The following is a 17,651-nucleotide window of genomic DNA, read 5'->3' as shown; positions in this document are numbered from 1 at the left end:
ACACACACACACACACACACACACACACACACACACACACACACACAAACTCACATGCACCCTTTCTCTCTTCCACTGACTTTCATTTTCATGTTAAGTTTGACAAGAGGGGTGTGAAGGATCAGCAGGCCTAATACACCCCTCAGTCTTCTCTCAGATGCCTGCACATTCATATCCTGACAGCTCACAGATGTGACTGACAGGACCGTATGTGCCCATGCAACCATGCAGAAAAGAGAAGAGGAGAGGAGAGAAGAGAAGAGACTTCAGCAGCAGTCTAAATCTTTACTGGCATTGTATCATCAACCTTTAGGGACGCACAGGCGGCCTAAACATGGAACATAACTGTCCGGTGGCGGACATAACTCAGACCCACTTACATCATTCGCTCTAAAACAAATGTGGCATCTTGATATCCTCCTCTAATTCTTGTTATGATTTGAGGGCATTCTTGTGCTCATCCCTCTCAGTCTCTTGCTGAGGCTGTGGGTGAGGAGAGTGGCAGCTGAGTTATGGAGGCATAAGTGATTCTGGTGGCGTTTACACAGTTTTTCACAGTAAATCTCATGATAGCATGGGTAACATTACACACAATAACTCACTCTGGTTATATGTCACATTAGCAGATGGTGATGCTGTTGAGCTAGTGTGTGTGCGTGTGTGTCTTTAGGCCTACCTCTGTTTGACGGGCAGGAGGAAAGTGAAACCACAGGGCTGTTTATCAAACTCATAGGAAGTAGGTGTTGTTAAGTGAGGACGTGTCGCACCACCACATCCTGCTGCTGGGAGGCAGCTTCAGACGGGACAGTATTCACACAATGTACAGTGAACAACAAATGCAGGCCAGTTGTTTTTTGTGTTTGTGTGTGCCTGTGGTATGTGGCCACTTCATTCAACACTGTACACTGATTGTATAGCCATGATAATCTGGCAAGTTGTCTTTGAGAGAGTGAAGAGGAGGCCTTCAGTTGGTCCCTGACAATGTTTTATTTATTTTTTTACAGTTAATTTCCTCTTTGCATAACCCTGTCTAACACTAGTTCTGTCACACACACTAACAACTGGCAGATTTGATTAAACCACCACCACCACCACCATCCACAAACCATGCATATCAGATCACAATGCAGAAAACAACATCTGAAAATCCAAAGCCCATGTCTGAAAGAAAATAAAACTGTCAAAAGCTTCAGTCTGCCCTAAACACATCTGAAAAGATTAGGATGAATTTCGGACAGAATTTTGGCTATTGTACATTAACCTCCTCTTTCTGTTTTAGTTGGTCATATTGCTCCATTGGACATTTTAGCTGGATTACTTGCCCTCTATTAGGAAAAAATATTGGAAAGATAAGGTTGAAAGGGAATTTCGATACACTGACTGAATGTGTATAGGTGAAAAAATGATTCAGCGCCATCGCAGCGATCCGTGTCATACACCTGCTACGTCTCTGTCTGCGTTTTACTCTCAGAGTCTCAGGGGATGTGGCAGTGTTCTCTCATCAAGGGAGTTTTCCTCTTTGTTTCTGTTTCTGACTCTCTCACACAGGCCCACACAAACACGCACACAAATGCAGCTGTATCTGACCACATGCACAGTTATAACACAACAGGATGTTGTAGGGTGGATGTTTGAGGTGTGAAGGTTCACACAAATCGTGACAAACAATATCTGTTTCTGAGAACTAATTATTCATTATTCATGCGTATAATGGACGCTTTCATTCTTAATATGTTGCATGTTTTTTACTTAATAAAGTGTAAAAGCCAGGATTGAACCCAAATGTATCTAACTTCTGACAGTGACTTACTGCAACCACTCACAGTCCACAACATTATTCACTTTGCTCATTTCACATTTATTTTTTTGCAAATGTCTGTAGTGACAAGAGCAGAAGGACAAACAGAAGAACAACCATTATCTTCCTTGCTGCCGTTTGTTTACAAATAAAAGCAGAGATTCATCAAATTGGTGCTGTCAGTCCTGGGCTCCATTGTTAGACGCCAGAACTGTCAGTTTGAATAAATATTAGGGCAGAATTTATTCTTTTTGCTCTCTATTGTCTTCCTCCAGCATCTGAGGCATCAGCATACAGGCTTGTGGAGGACTTCAAGATGAGCCCACTTGATAGCTCGGCTCATACAGAGACAACATTATGATAATGTCCCTATAAGTAGCAGGGGGATGGGCGCAGTGTCATCTCTTCACATAAACAGAGCCAGCGGGGAGTCCGCAGTCAACTGCATTTAGGGCTGTCTTTGTTGTTGTTTTAGCTCCCATCTGCGTTGTTGTTTTGTTCTGGTCTGCATCTCCTCTCAGACGTCGTTATCGCTCTCATTAGAGGAATCTCTATCTCAGCCCCAAATGGAGAACAAAGTCTTCCAATAACTTTTTCTCTCCCTTTGTTTGTGTGTGTGTGTGTGTCTCGCGTTGTATATGCAAGTGTGACTGCATGTGCAAACAGCAGGTGGTCATTTTAGTCCTTCAGAGAGACTGTACACTGTGTGCCGAGCAGTTCTGTTTTAATGAATTGCTGAGTGTTGCCTATATGTTCAGTTTTTTTGTCTTAATTACTGGTGAACAGTAGGGAAATGCATTTGGAGATACAAATAGAGGATGTGTGAAATGTGGGTTCCAGGGTGGATTCAAACAGTAGGTAGGTAAATTAGGGAGAAGAAAAGGCCATTCTGGTTCATCAAAGTGTATCAAGAGCAGGAGATAGCCCGAGTAGTGTGTTATCCAAGAAGTCGTTTACTTCATTAACCCAGCCAGATCACTGAGGCCTCAGTAATCAACCTTGTCACACGTCCCATTAACTTCTCACTCTATCAGCATAGCCCTTGCTCCTTCTGACACACACACACACACACACACATACACACACACACACACACACACACACACACACACACACACACATATGCACTGTTTCTCACATCTGTATCTGCAACACACAAGGGCACACTATCACACACACAATTGCTTGTTCCTTGCATGCTTTCAATGTCTTACTCACGGCGACAACCTTTTCTCCTGCACGCACACACGCACACACACGTGCACACTCTCTTCCTCTCTCTCAGCTAAGCCCATTACCTCTGTCAGTCCCAGGGGTCTCTCAGCGCTGATGAACCCTCTGCTGCCCTGTGAGATTAGTGGACTCCCTGAGAGAAGCCCCTTCATTGATTGAACGTGAGTCTCTCCTGCTCACAATGTCAGCTCAAGGTTGGCATGTTGACTCTGTCTTTCCCGGCGCAGTCAAGTGCTGTAGCTTTGTTATGAATACCAGTGTATTATTATTATTTAAGCTCTGCTGACTCCACTGCTTATATTATTCATAAAGACAGTCAACCAATTATTGACATTCACCTTCAGAGCCTCTCTTTTCTTCCTTTCTAAATCCTCCTCTCCAGTGGCCCCACTTAAAACATTTGCCAAAGCATTTATTAATTGTTAAATCTGTTTTTTTTCTTCACTTCTTCATCTCAATCTCCTTTCTCCCCATCGATGAAACCACAGAGGAACTGTTGCCACATAAAAGCCTCGGCATTTGGTAAAGTGGTTTGAATGAGATTCACTTTTATGTATTGCAAATCAGGCATGGGGAAGCATTTACTTTGCATCCCACTTGAGGGAGTGAAGATGTTTCCGACAAAAAGGCAGGGAGACATGAAGGAATGGGGCCAGCTCTCCGTCTGTATAATAGAGAGTTAGATAAATGGCTGCATCGGGAAGACAGATTGATCTTTTTATGTTGAACTTGATGAACATGAATGATGCAACAGATTTCCTGTAGCGGTGAATAGAGATGAAAGGATTATCTAGATATTTAGATCATTCAGACAGGAGCCTTGCCCTGCTCCGCTGTCTCCTTCTTCCCCATCATAATTCAATATTTACAGTTTAAGCTGGAAAACTGCTCCCTCTTGGCTGCCTGTATCTTGTATCCATGGCAACAGATTCAAGAACAGAGTGCGGTCTGTATCTTGCCATGTGTGTGTGTTTGCATGTGTGTCTATGTGTAATGTTTACTGATACACTGCAATTGATTGGTTGTTGGGGAGCAGCTGTTGACCCCTCACTCTCAGGGGTCTCTTTGTATTTTTGCACACATCCCAAATCAATAGACACACATGAATGTGAACAAACACACACACACACACACACACACACACACACACACACTCATTTGTTATTCTATACTCGTGCAGTCTTAGAATTTATCTCCAAAACCCTACAATCCACATTAACCATGATCCTGATTTTAATTTTGAGCTCAGCTTACAACCCTAAACCCAGTTATAACTCTAGTTCTTTATTGAACATCATTCCCTGAAATAACCCAGAATTATCTTAAAAGCAAGGAGCAATAATGATAATAATCTCACAATAATTGCATTTGGACCTCATAAAGATGTAGTTCAAATGCACACAAACACACACATGCAGTAATACAATAGTGGCCCCATGCCCATAAGTGAGTGAATGGGTTATACAGAGTTGCTGTTATGAAAACACTCCCAATGAGTAGAGACTCTTTATACACACATAACACGTTTGTAAATCTAATCAATGTGCCACAGCAGGGGAAGTGAAAAGTAACAACAGCCAAACCACCGATGGCATTGCACATTTTTGAAGTTTGAAACTGTGCTGAGTGTTTACATGTTACTGAGCACACACAATCACAAATACCACCCCGGCTAATGAAATACCTCCCTGTGGGTGCTCAACATGTGGGCATGCGCAGGCAAATGCACACCCACACTCACACGCCGGGGATGAGAAACAGCTAGTAACTGTGGGGCACCGAGAGGGAAAGGTCATCTGACATCATTTGCATTACTTGTTAATGTTAAAGGATGTTTTCCATACAAGGAAGGTCAAGGTTTGCATGGAGATGCAATATAAACACAACTTCTGACAATGATGAATTACTGTAATGGAACAACTGTGGCTTGTTCAAGGTTGGTTGATGTGGATTTTCTGCCCTGCTGTAATTTGACATATTAAAGGGAAAGCACCAGCACACGGGCACACCTTAATCTACCTTTATTCACCCGCTCAATTCTGCTCACACACCCTTCCTGTCTTCTGAAGCAAGCGAGTGTTGTGGCAACTTTTGTCTCAGTGATCACACATGTTAAATTGGACTTAATTATACTGCGCCTGTCAAATAACATCATCTCAAGTCATCCAAGCAGTTTCGGTTTATGGGCAAACCGTTAAGACAATGGTGATAAACATAATTTATAGGTTAGCCCACGGGTTTGCAAAATGTTTCATGTCAAAACTTCCCTGAGGATGTGCAATAAAACATCTGATTCGATTTATGTTTTTAGTAATGACTCAGCAGAGGTTTGCATGGCTGTCTCATTGTAGATGAGAGAGTGGAACCACTGATTATTTTCTTTCTCACACTTTAGATCCATTCTCTTTAGCTCTCTGTGCTTCAAAACTATTCATTTTGAGGATAGGCCTATTTTGTGATCATCGGTTTTGTAGGATGTTATTCATTCATTTCATGTATTTACATTTGAAGAATTTGAATCCACTGTGTGTCTACATTCATATTTAAATTGGCAATTTAGCAATAAGTGTAAGTCTTTTGTTAACCTTAACTATTCTTTTAATATTTAATCTAATTCTGTGTTATGTGTTTTGCAAACTCTGTGTTGAATGTAGAATGCGGTGCTGCTATCTTGGCCAGGACAGACACTTTAAACTAAAGTTAAGTGAGGACCTTCCCCGCCTCATATTTCTGAGAGGTATACCTGTGAGTTCACCAAGAAGGACCATAGATGTTCAAATGGAGTCTGACATTCTCTGGTATTAGACTATTATCTGGTCAATGTCGCAGCAAAGTGGTGTAGCGACTGACCCAAACAGGATTGACCAGGTTTCAAGCCTCTGATTTGGTAAAACTCATCATCTGTTGAACTGCCAAAGCAGCAAAAGTAATATATAAACATTTAATCGTTGTTGTTTCAGACATTTTTAACCAAAATTCAATATTTATAATGATCCTACACGTTTATCCAACACATATTCATGTTAAAAATAATTATTTCATATCACACTCTAAAGTTCTGCTGGCTATGCAGGCATGCATCAGTATTTGTTGAAAAAAGTGCAAAACTTCACGCAGTCCTTACAGTGACTCAGTCAAAACAGCAGGCCTCTTGCCAGATGTTGCTTTCACCCTTTGTATTACAGTCCCACAGGAGAAGGCCATGGGATTTAGGGGAAGGTTGCAAAAGGAGACGCGCTGAGCGTGTTTGCTGCCAGCTGGAGGCGATGTCGCTCCTCCTCTCCTCTCCTCTCCTCTCCTCTCCTCTCCTCTCTCCTCTGCTCTGCCACTGAGCTTTCAGTCTGCTGGGTGAGATCATTACCAGACACCAGGCTCCGGGACCTGACATTCACCGATCGGAAAAGCAAAGAGAGAGAGAGAGAGAGAGAGAGAGCGAGAGAGAGAGAGAGAGAGAGAGAGAGAGAGAGAGCGCGAGAGAGAGAAAACCCTGATCCGATGCAACCGGCGAGGTTGAAAGCGACCCAAACCACCGTCTCCTGCCTCGGCTCCTCAGTCTCCCGTACTGACGGATGATAGCGCGGTCTGGCTGCTGACATTTTCCCGCTGGATTTGGGCTTGTAGTCGGATGCGGGCTTGTTTTGACTGCAGTAATAGTCCAACTCCCCCCCGCCCCCTCTCCTACCCTACCAACCGAGTAGCGGATTTGCGAGGGATCTCAGCGCTGTGCAGCTCCCCGAGTGACCAGTGATCCTGCAAGGCACCGGGAGACGCTCTCTGCACCGCCGCGGCTCCCACCGCACGAGTCAATCCGCACGAGCCTCTAAAGATCTTATTTCTGAGGATTGGACATAATTCTGGCACCGTTTGACAGCTCCCCGGGAGGCTGTCATCCCATCCGTCGCTTGTGTAAAATGTGTCTAAATGGATTGTAAATGATCTTGATAAAATATTTACACGTTAGAGCCGAGTGTGTGACAACATTAGACATGGGTAAGTAGTCCCGGTTGACTCGCCACATTCCACACCTGAATACACCTTTTCTACAAATGTGTTTCATGTTCTTATAAATGTTAATAACTCATATGTGTCTGCTTTTCACCTTTGCTTTTTACATGCTACCTGCACCAAAGTAGTTTGTTCGATATATATTATGCTATGTCTCTGCCGTTTTTATTGTGTAATTGACGTGAAATATGTGGAATTGCTTGTAGTTACATGCCAACAAATTCCGACTAAACATACGCACGCGTGCACATACTCAGAGCACCACGCGCACAGTCACGCACGTAGACACAGACCGCCCAAAACAATGCTGTACCACTCAGTCTCCACGCACACTGTGTAATACCTTGGTAATTAGATAGTACTAAGATAAACAGCTAATTAGGTCAATGGGGTGAAGTGTCCACTACACGTTGATCAAGGACCAGCTCAACCACGGCTGTTCACACTTAGTTCAAATGTTGTTCTACTGGATCCAGCACCTTCATAGTCCATCACATAGCGTCACAGTCTGTGACATGCATGCATGAGAGAGCCGATGGTTGGTTCTCCTTCAGTCTGTCAAGAGTTACGTCATATTTAACTGTATCCTACAGCATATTTTAAATATTTCTGGTTTGGATGGATCTACTTGTTCTGGTCGAGTTGTGGAGGCTGGAGAGGGACAACTCAACTGCCACATGAATGATGTCAAGTGCTGTGGAAGTTGCTATTTGAAGCACACTCAGTATGCGAGGAGTGTGTTTCATTCCTCACTTTGCATTCAGTCGGTTTTGTTTTTCAAATGTAGCACAAAGTCCACACACGCCACTGTAGCGTGAGTACAGGGATGCCAGCGTACATACAAATGACATGTAGTGGGCTTGGTGGAAGCCAGCGCTCCTCCGCTCTGGTTACGTTTAGCAATAGCTGATCACTTTCACGTGGGGGGTCAGACATTTTGGCCATGCTCTGGCTGTGTGGAGAAAGATGACTGGAGAAAGTGAATGAGAGTATGCCAGTGTTATCAGCAGCTCCCCCCCCCCCCCAAAAAAAAAACCTCAGCCACAACCACAGCACCAGAAGATAAATAGACAAGCCCAGCTGAGGGAAAGTGTGGAAAAATGTTCAGGGAATGACGGTGTGGAAATGAGCGCTGGATGAAGAAGAAGGACAAGGGCATGAGAGGAGGCAATTGTCAGAGAAGTGCGTGACTAGATGTAAAGAAATGTGCTTGAGGGATTGATCGTAGAGGTGATTCAGACTCGGACAGAACCATTGATCTTGTCTTGTTGAAACTCCGGCAGCATTTTTGTGACGTAAAAATGTATGAAGTATGAAGTATGAAGACTATTAAACCCCATATTAGGTAATGAGATGCCCATGCCACCTTTAAATGAAAGCATGAGAAACTGATTAGGTGTATCCCCTTCTGAGCTGGATACCTCGGGTCGAAGTAGGATCACAGAGGAGGGGAGGAGGGAATGTGAACGGGATCCAAGGACAAATCTAACTGTTGGCAGGCTCTCTTAGCAGAATATCAGCACTGGAGCACCTTTTGGCAGAGCACACAGAAAGAGGGAGGGAGGGAGGGAGTGAGGGAGAGGAGAGGTAGGAGGGTAAAGGAGAGAGGTAGCACGGAGAAGAGGGGAGAGAACAGAGGTTTGGGGAGGGGGTGAGGTGAGGGGAAGGAGGAAGACAGTTGGGGAGAAGGGGAGGTGTTTTTGCTGACAGCCATTTTGTGGCTTCTGCTGCAGTTAAAATGGTTTAACATTCATCTGCTTCTGCGGGGTAGTTAGGTGAGGATGGTTTTAGTGTTACCTGGCATATGGCTCATCCAGAGGAGCGTGTGCATGCGGGACTGCACAGAGCGCCTGCAAGGCCATAATTGTCGATTACGGCTGTCCCGCACATCATACTTTATGATTGTCTTTCTAGCTGCCCTACAGCTGAACACATGCGTGTGCCATCCTTCCTAAGCTGGGGAAGGGAAAGGGTTTTATTCCATTTTTCAAATCCAAATAGAAGTTCTTAGTGGTCACTTAAAAAAACACACTACGCTCTTTGATGTGGACAGGGTAAAAAGATGGCTTCGTTCACCGTGCTGTGCTCTGAGACAGAGGACTAATAGACTTCCAGTTTGAAAACTCGTGCTTGTGCCCATTGGATTTGGAAGTATTCAAAGGCCGGGGCCATTCCTTTTGATTTGTCTCCAACCAAAGATTGGATCCTTCTAGAAACATTGGTTTACGTGATTGCCCCTTTACTAGAGGGGCTGGAATAAAAGAGAAAAAGAGAAAAAGAGATAAATGAAAAATGAAAATGGCAGACAGACAACGTTCATCATCCCTCTGAGATACTCATCTACAGCCAGGGATGGCAGAGCCTCTACTACACTCTCACATCAAAGAAAAGGAGAAAAAGAGACTCTTCACCTTGTGCAATCACACGGGCGTTTGGTGTGCTTGTGGATGTGTAAATGTGTGAGCCTGTGTGTGCGCATCTGTCTGCTAGTGTGTATGAGCTATTTTTGAGTCCACCTCAGGCACTGGGCTGCTGGGTATGCAGCCTTAAAAGGTTGTGTTTCTGCTGCCATCTCTCTCTCCCTCTCACTCTGTTTCTCACTCACACTCAGACTCTGTCATCCTCTGTTTTGTCTGTATCATTCACCATCTCTGTTCTGTCCATCTGCATTCCATTATCGATGCTTTATCATAATTGTTTTTCAAAGGGCAAGGCAACATGCTGGAGGAGCGTCTCACTCACAGCCTCTCACATCCAGCACAGCGGATGACCTTATGCTTTTTTTTTGAGAGGGAAGCTGGTTAACGCTGGTAGTTTTGAGAACATAATAAAGCTATTTATGCAGTGAGTCTGGCCTCTCACAATCACCCTGCTGTCTGAGGCTAGTCGAGGTGTGTATGTGTGTGTGCATCAGTGTGTTTGCGTGTAAGAGAGAGAGAGAGGAGACAGTGAGGCTCAGGCTAGGCGAGGGAGGCCCGAGGAGGGGTCAGACTTACATAAACTCTCAGCCTGTCTGCCAGTAACAGAGAACTAACACAGCTTTGGGCAGCAAGCAGCAGGGAAGGAGGAGGAATATGACCCAGTTAAGTGGTTTACACAGTAATGGCCCAGAATGAAGAATGTACTAATGCATGACACCATTTTGTTGTCACACTGGCTTATATTTGTGAGAGGAGTCTTAAGAGCGCCACCCAAAGTATAGCGGTTTCTTTTGTGTGTGTGTGTGTGTGTGTGTGTGTGTGTTATGTTGTAGTTGGCAGCTGTCTCTTTTTCCTGTCATTGTCCTAAGTCGAATGACAGACAGGTTGGCTTTCACACATGCCATGAGAGCGAGTCACCAAGCTGACATTAGGGACTGGGAGGCTCCTGGAGGTCATGTGGGCACTGCATGATCAAGTTGGGACTGAGCCTGGACTCTCTATCTGTTGGTTATCCCTGTAAAACTTTGAATACTAAAACATTACTGAGGGACCACAGTGGTGGTTTTTGCATGTTGCAGTCCATTAAATGCAAATGATCTACACTGTACATCACTTCTGACTTTTTCCCGAAGTGCACCATATGTTTTTGGACTGATTTCCCAACTTCCAGGCAGCCAGTGGTTTCTATTGGTCTTAATGGGGTATGAAAATCATCTGGTAATCCATCAAACTGAACATTCAGCCTCATCTACGTGCGCGTCAGTGTTACTGATTGATGTAACCCTCGCCGTCCTGTTTATGCAGCAAGCAGGGGCTGTTTTATAACTTTTTAGTCGAAGAGTTGAATCAAGTAGGCTCTGACATCTGAGATTTTACTTTTCAATATTTGTTGTCTTGACATCAAACTCAAAAGACAAACAATGACAGTGTAGAAAGAAATGTATTACCATGTGAAAATAATACAGAATAAGGCAGACTTGAGACTCAAGTTCCTTTTCATACTGCACTTAATGAATGAAAATCAATGACTTCCAGGAAAGTTGGAAATCAATCTGAAAAAGCATTTGTATGTTTTGGAAAATGACTGGCAGTATAAAGTTGGCCGTGTAGTATAAGTGACATGGAGTTCACAAGCTTAAACATGCAAAACCACTGTATGGTGCTTTAGGTCCTTTTCATTCTTAACCGCCATGGGGTCACCAGAACCTACATCAACAACCCTTATGAGTCAGCTTTGAAACACTGTGGTTTCAGATTGGCAAACTTTACGGCTAAAGAGAGGGTTTAGTAGAAACAAACCTTTTCATTTTTATTTAATGGAGCAAATGCAGAAGTTAAAATGACTGACCATTGACTTTGACCTCAGGGTTGGACTCTGTTTATGTGCAGTCTTACACTTAAATACCGCTGTGGATTATGATTATTCCATCACACTGTAAGCACGGGGCAGCATGGTGGTACAGTATTTAGTGCTTTTGCCTCACAACGAGAAGGGTCTGGGTTTAAACCTGGGTTTACTCTGGTTCCCTCCCACATGCAGGTTAGGTTAATTGGCGACTCCAAATTGCCCATGTGTGCCCTGTAATTGACTGGCGACCTGTCCTGTACCTAACCTCTTGCCCAATGTCAGCTGGGACCCTCTAAAAGGATAAGCGGGTCTAGCTGGATTGATGGCCTGTAAGCATGTGCTGTGGGGCCTGTTGGGTATTATGACGGGATCAGCTGTTAGTACAGTAGCGGGGGCTGGTACAAGAGTGCACACTCACACACACATCTTCTTTCAGAATGTCAGAGAGTATATTAGCAGATTGTAGGAGGTGGGTAATTCTCAGTATATACTGTAAACCTTTTGTGCTCTCGGGTTTGTAAGCATTGTAAGTCTGCAGTAAGCTTTTACTTGAGTCATGTCCGCAGGTAGGGGTCTAGTCTGGGTTCACATCAGTGTAAAGGGTGTCAGTCTAGGCTCAGTGTGTGAGACAGCATTCCCCACTTCCAGCTCAGTCATGCTTCATGTCATATTGACTGATGGGATTCCCTGGAGCTGTAGTGAGAAGTGTAGTCCAGTGTTTGTTTTGGTTGCTTTCTGTTTATACACCTGTGTGTAAGTAAGACTGTGTAAGTACATCTGTGTGTATGTGTGTTGATGCACTGTAAGTATGTAATATATATCTGCGCCGGCATACGCAATGATCCGAAAAGGAAAACCTGAATCCCGTGAGAAATGGCTACCACAACATTTTCTCTAGAGAGCAGAAATAGCAGCAGGGGTGCATAAGTGTGCTCTGCAACACTGTCCTTTGTATGTGTATTAATGTGCAAGTTTTTCATGCATGTGTGTATCAATGCCACTGCATGCGTGTGTAAAACAGTTCAGACTCTGGTTTTTCCAGACCAGCTCGTAAACCACATCTGGGGAAAGAATTTAGATTCCTTCCCTCTGTCTTTCTCTGCTGCCTTCCCTTCTCCCTATTTGTGACTCCCTCCCTCCTTCCCTGCTCTGGTGAAAAGAAAAGAAAAACAAAAGTCAGCTTCTTTCATTTTTTTCTGTCTTGTATCCTCCGGGTAACTTCAGCCTGGTTTAAGAGCAGTGAAGAGGAATGTCTTATTTTGCGCTGATCACTCTAGTGTCTGCCCGACTGTGCTTCAGATCTGTCGTGGGGGACAGAACGAAATGGAGGGAGACAAGATTAGCAAAGAGTGAGTAAAGAAGAGACCAGAGAGAGAGAGGGAGGCAAGTGGTAGTGGGTGTCAAAAATGAGTTTATGCAAGGTACAAAATGCAAATCAGAGCGCTGCAGCATGCCCCCACAGCTCTGTGATGAGCTTGTGTGTTTGTCTACATACATAACAGGCAGCTGATGATGTTGATGACAGCAGACAGGCCTGTGCTGAGCTGAGAGGTAGCACTGGAATGGAAGTTATATGTGGATGACAGGACACTGTTTTAGTCACCCTTCTTTTCCTAATCGTATAATTCACCTGCTCTCTTTGCAGGCTGTCCCTGGCTTCGCTGTGTTCCTGTGGGTCCAACCCACCCCCAGTAGCTGACTGACAACAGCCAACCAGCCCGACAGACAACTGTTCTCTATCTTCCTATTGGCTGGCTGCCACAGCTTCCCCCATCCTGACTGGCACTGGCGGGAGCGTGGATGGAGCCAAGGGACCTGGTTGGCTCGGCCCGACCCAAAGAGGCGGAGTTACAGGGAGGCAGGGTGGGGCCGAATGAAGAGGCACAGGAAGGAGCAAGGGCCATCGGTTTGGCGCGCAGCGATGATGTGATTAACGGTGCCATAAGTGAAGGGGAGGGGCCAGAGGAACAGGGGGAGGGGCTTCTGGAGGAACAGGAGTTCTCCATCAAGGAAGCAAGTTTCCAGGAAGGAAGTCTAAAGCTGAAGATTCAGACCACCAAGCGCACCAAAAAGCCCCCCAAGAACCTTGAGAACTACATTTGCCCACCTGAAATCAGGATGACCATCAGACCTCCAGCTGGAGAGGGCAAAGGGGGGCGGCATGGACGAACAGGAGGCGGAGCAGGGCGGGGCCAGAAAGACGAAGAACGAGGACCCCCCAGAAAAAGGGTAAGTCCCCATCTCTGGAAGCACTGCCCCTCAGGTCTCATGTTAGTAGGTGTGTAGTATGTCCTATACAGTATTTTTTTCTTCAGGTTGAGTTTCCACTTTTCTATCTCAACATCTTTGAATTGACCACTCCCTCTCTCATACGCTCCACCTCTCTCTCTCTCCCTCTCTCTCTCTCTCTCTCTCTCTCTCTGTCTCTCTCCCCCTCTCTCTCTCTCCCTCTCTCTCCCTCAGTAGCCCATTTCCCTGCTTGGTTACACAAGGTCAAAGTTTGCTGCGTAATTGAAACCAGTCGTGGCTACCTGAGATCACACAGGGACACACACACACACACACACACACACACACACACACACACATACACACAAGCACACACTCACACTCATAAGAGCTGAGAATAGGGCTGACATAAGCAAGTGACAGCTGGTGTCTACTCTCTCCATTTGTGGTCATATGCACAGAGACCTTTCCTGTCTCCTCTCCTCTCCTCTCATGAAATCAGCTTTTGTGGGTCACGCCCCTTCATCCCCCTCCTCCATCACACCTTTTACACACTACACTGATGTTTCGTGTGTGTAACACTGTGTACGTAAAGGTCCTTGGGGGAATCTAGTGTTTGTAGTGTGTGTTGACCTACACAGTGGTGTGTGTGTCCAAACCTGACAGCCATCTCAATGGCACTGAGCTCGACAGGCCCAGCATGATCATGTCAGCGTGATGCTGGGACGCGTTTTGTTCTGTTGTGCTTCAGTCTTCTGGTTCAGGTTCTAACTCAAATTTAAAATGAAATTACATCAGATATAGTGTATTTCTGCTACGCAAAGCTAATCATTTTTTCCAATGAACTACTCTAAACAACATTCAAATAAAGCAAGGAAAACCTGTTTTGGTTGAATTGGTAAAAAACCCCCAAAAAAACCCAGTAAGCCTTTGCAGCTGGTGACAAGAGGTTGGAAATTGATTTCTTCATAAGCCGAAGATGGTTGGAAACCGCTGCTCTACATGAATGTATGTTTGGTTTTTAAAATAATTGGAACATTGGTTGAAATCACCGACCACATCTGACACCTTGTGCTTAAAGTCTGAGCGATGATTCAAATGCGTAGTTGCAACCTAATTGGAAGGAAAGCACGGAGGTGTTGCTTTGTCATATAGCCAGATTTTGACGTCACCCACAGTGTTAGCGAGTAGTCTGCAGGATGTCTCACCACATAGTGGCTTATGAGTATGTCCGTCCTGCTGTCATCTTTCTGTAAATAAAGTATGAAGAGGCGTGTTTAATCCATGAGTGAGCTGAGTGAGCTGAACCCTGCACTCTTATATTTGGGCAGCCATTCCTAATCCGCCATCGGTCCCCAATTGGAAACTCACTGCTACAGTATGATTGACAGAGGTTGTCATAGTGACGGGGGTAGCAAGCTGGTCTCTATTGAGATTTGAGGTTTGGGGGTGGAGGGGGGGGAGTGGAGGATGTGTTGGTGTTGATCCAGATCAGTTTCAACCCCTCATTCCCTACACTCTGTCCCTCAATCAGGCCCCCCCATCCCCCCCCTACATCCTTTTCCCTCCATCCACCCATCACCTGCCACCCCAAGGGTGTAATACAGGCAGGCTCACTGGAGAGGAACGGGTTAAAGAGAGAGGCTGGGCTGCTTTCTGTCTCTCTGTCTCACTCTCACATGTGTGTATGTGTGTGTGCGTTGAGGTTAAATACTCTCTTTGTGGTGTGTGTGAGGCTGTGTCAGAAGGGGAGGGGAGGCGAGAGGGGGAGCAGATGGACAGCCTCTCTGCTCTCTGCTGTATTGTGTTCACATCTACTCTCTCCCTCTTTCTCTCTTTCTCTTTTATCTGTCCCTCTTTCTCCGCTTTTCCCCTCAGTCTTTTCTTCCCTCATGTCTTCCTCTTTTCACGCACTCTTTTTCACCACTCTTTTCTTCCTCTTCCTCCGTCTCTCACCCTCTGTTGTCTTGTAGCAGATGGCAGCGTGGGGCAGCAGCAGCAGCAACAGAGCATAAGCCAGAGTTTGAGCAGGAGATGGGAAGAGGAGAAGGGGGTTGTGGAAAGAGGAGGAGGAGAAGGGGGGGGGGGGGGGGGGTCAGGCATATGGAGAGCCTGGTTAAGGGGCCCCCTCAGAGGGAGTGTGTACGTGCGTGTGGTAGTGTGGTGAATAGAGAAGGGGGAGCGGTAGGATACAATAGATGTCCATTAAGACAGAGATTTGACTCTAATAGACAGAGAAGGGGAGAGACAGACAGACAGAGTAGGCAAACATGCAGAATGGTGCAAAGAAAGACATGGAAATGGCGCTCTTTTAGCAATTTTTCTTTTGAAAAATTTGCAACTTCCATTCTATGACTGATAACAACGTCAAACTTTCTGTTACTTATGTAGCAAAACTGGCATGTTCCAGCAACAACAATAGTAAAAATAGATGCAAATGGGGGTTATGTAAATTGATCACAAATGACTAATTCAGCAGAGAACGAGGCAAAATTGGTGCTTGCATAGTGTAAGAAATTGTATGGATTCAAACACTGGCTGTGTATGAAATCACTCTCTATTTACTATATAGTGCACTTTATTCACCCCTCGCCATTTTATGTGAATGTCCAGCATGTGTAGCATTTAGTGTCCTCAAAATTCAAACAATGGAATGTGTTGCATTTTATAGATGAAATAACAACGTCGTACCAGTGATGACATAGAGTGAAGATCTCACCTTAAAGTAAACTGCTGAGTGTCCATTATGAATGTGGTAGTGAACAAGGGAATGATTTTGGTCACAAGAAAAAAAAGATGTAATTTCCCAGTCCTAAAGGTAATCTCACCCACCTATCATCTTCATAGCAGGCATCTATAACCAGGGAGGTCAATGAGCAGACGCCTTGTGTCAGGGGACAGACCAGTACACACACACACACACACACACACACACACAGACACAAACACACACACATAAAAGGGATATGATGGGCTCCCCTTCTCTGTCTCCAGCTGACATCACACACATGCTGAACGTCCCCTCACACACAGCTCTTTGTCTGGGCACGCTGTGTGTGTTTGGAAGATGAATGTGTGTGTTCTAACGGATTGGGTCCTGGGTCAACCACTGCATCACTCCTCCAGACACACATGCCCACACGCTCACACATAGACACGGCTATTGATCCAATGCCTACACATGGGGGAGCATGGGCAAGCTAAAATGCATCCTCTCTCTCTCACACACACGTAGAGGGAAAGACACACACAAATCATGTTGAGCAGTGATTGCAGTTAGACAGAGTGTTTTCCTGGTTATCTGTCCAGTTCTCTGGACGTGCCAAATGTGGCTCTTAATCCATTTCACTATCTGTGGGGAGAGATAAGCCAGAGCTTTTCCAGGAGTACAGGCCAGGCTGTGTGTTGTTGTTGTGGTGTGTGTGTGTGTGTGGGTGTACATGTGTGTAGTGGTGGGTCTACGCAAAACCCTGATGCTAGACACACACTTATCTTTTCTTGACAGCCCCTCTGCTTGGTGGTCCCCCTGGCTGTGTGTGTGTGTGTGTGTGTGTGCTGCTTGGTGGTCTCCCAGCCGTGTTTGGGATTATTATGTGTTAGCAAGTGCATTCATAAGGAAATTAATGCTGCCACAGTTGCCACGCCAAGTGTGTGCGCATGCTATACGCACGTACATGCGTGTGTGAAATGGTTAGCCTTTTGATGGGAGTTTTTTTATCCCTGGCTGAGATGGCGGTTGGTGACCTGGGGGACTTGATGAGCTCATAAAATAGGAGTGTGTGAGTGTGTCTGTGTGTGTGTGTGTGTGAGTGTGTGTGAGTGTGCCTGCTTGTGTGTATGTGAAGCATTGTGCTTACCCACAGAAAGCAATCCTTGACTGATTTATGAAAGTGTATGAACATGAAATGATCACCTCTAATATAGCCTGACCAAACTGTCATATTGGAGTTATTTTGGTCTCTCTCATTCCGTTGAAAAAAAGGCTTTTATTTTGGTGTGTGTGCGTCCTCAGTGTGCAGTCTTTGAGAATATGAGCTGGGAATGCTTTAAGGGGCGTTTCCCTGTAGTCGATGGGGGATGGGACGTGTGTATATTTCTGTGTGTGTGTGTGTGTGTG

The 17,651-nt window shown here is 45.2% G+C and overlaps 1 protein-coding gene across 4 annotated transcripts in view; it reads left to right on the top strand.

Moving 5' to 3' along the window:
* Nucleotides 1-6,883: 6,883 nt before the first annotated feature.
* setbp1 (SET binding protein 1) overlaps nucleotides 6,884-17,651 on the top strand; it is a 30,089-nt gene continuing 19,321 nt past the window's right edge. For 3 of the 4 annotated variants that reach the window (XM_031849107.1, XM_031849110.1, XM_031849109.1), the window contains exons 1-2: nucleotides 6,884-7,021; nucleotides 12,951-13,534. In XM_031849107.1, coding sequence (XP_031704967.1) covers nucleotides 13,106-13,534 — 429 coding nt within the window. In that variant the 5' untranslated portion in view covers nucleotides 6,884-7,021; nucleotides 12,951-13,105. Of the gene's footprint in view, nucleotides 7,022-8,682; nucleotides 13,535-17,651 lie in introns of those variants that run through there. The other variant, XM_031849108.1, reaches the window with a different exon arrangement.

The sequence above is a fragment of the Anarrhichthys ocellatus genome, unplaced genomic scaffold (genome assembly GCF_004355925.1).
Source record: "Anarrhichthys ocellatus isolate YVR2014 unplaced genomic scaffold, GSC_Weel_1.0 scaffold9, whole genome shotgun sequence".
Taxonomy (NCBI): domain Eukaryota; kingdom Metazoa; phylum Chordata; class Actinopteri; order Perciformes; family Anarhichadidae; genus Anarrhichthys; species Anarrhichthys ocellatus.
This window is presented reverse-complemented; position numbering and strand designations above follow the sequence as displayed.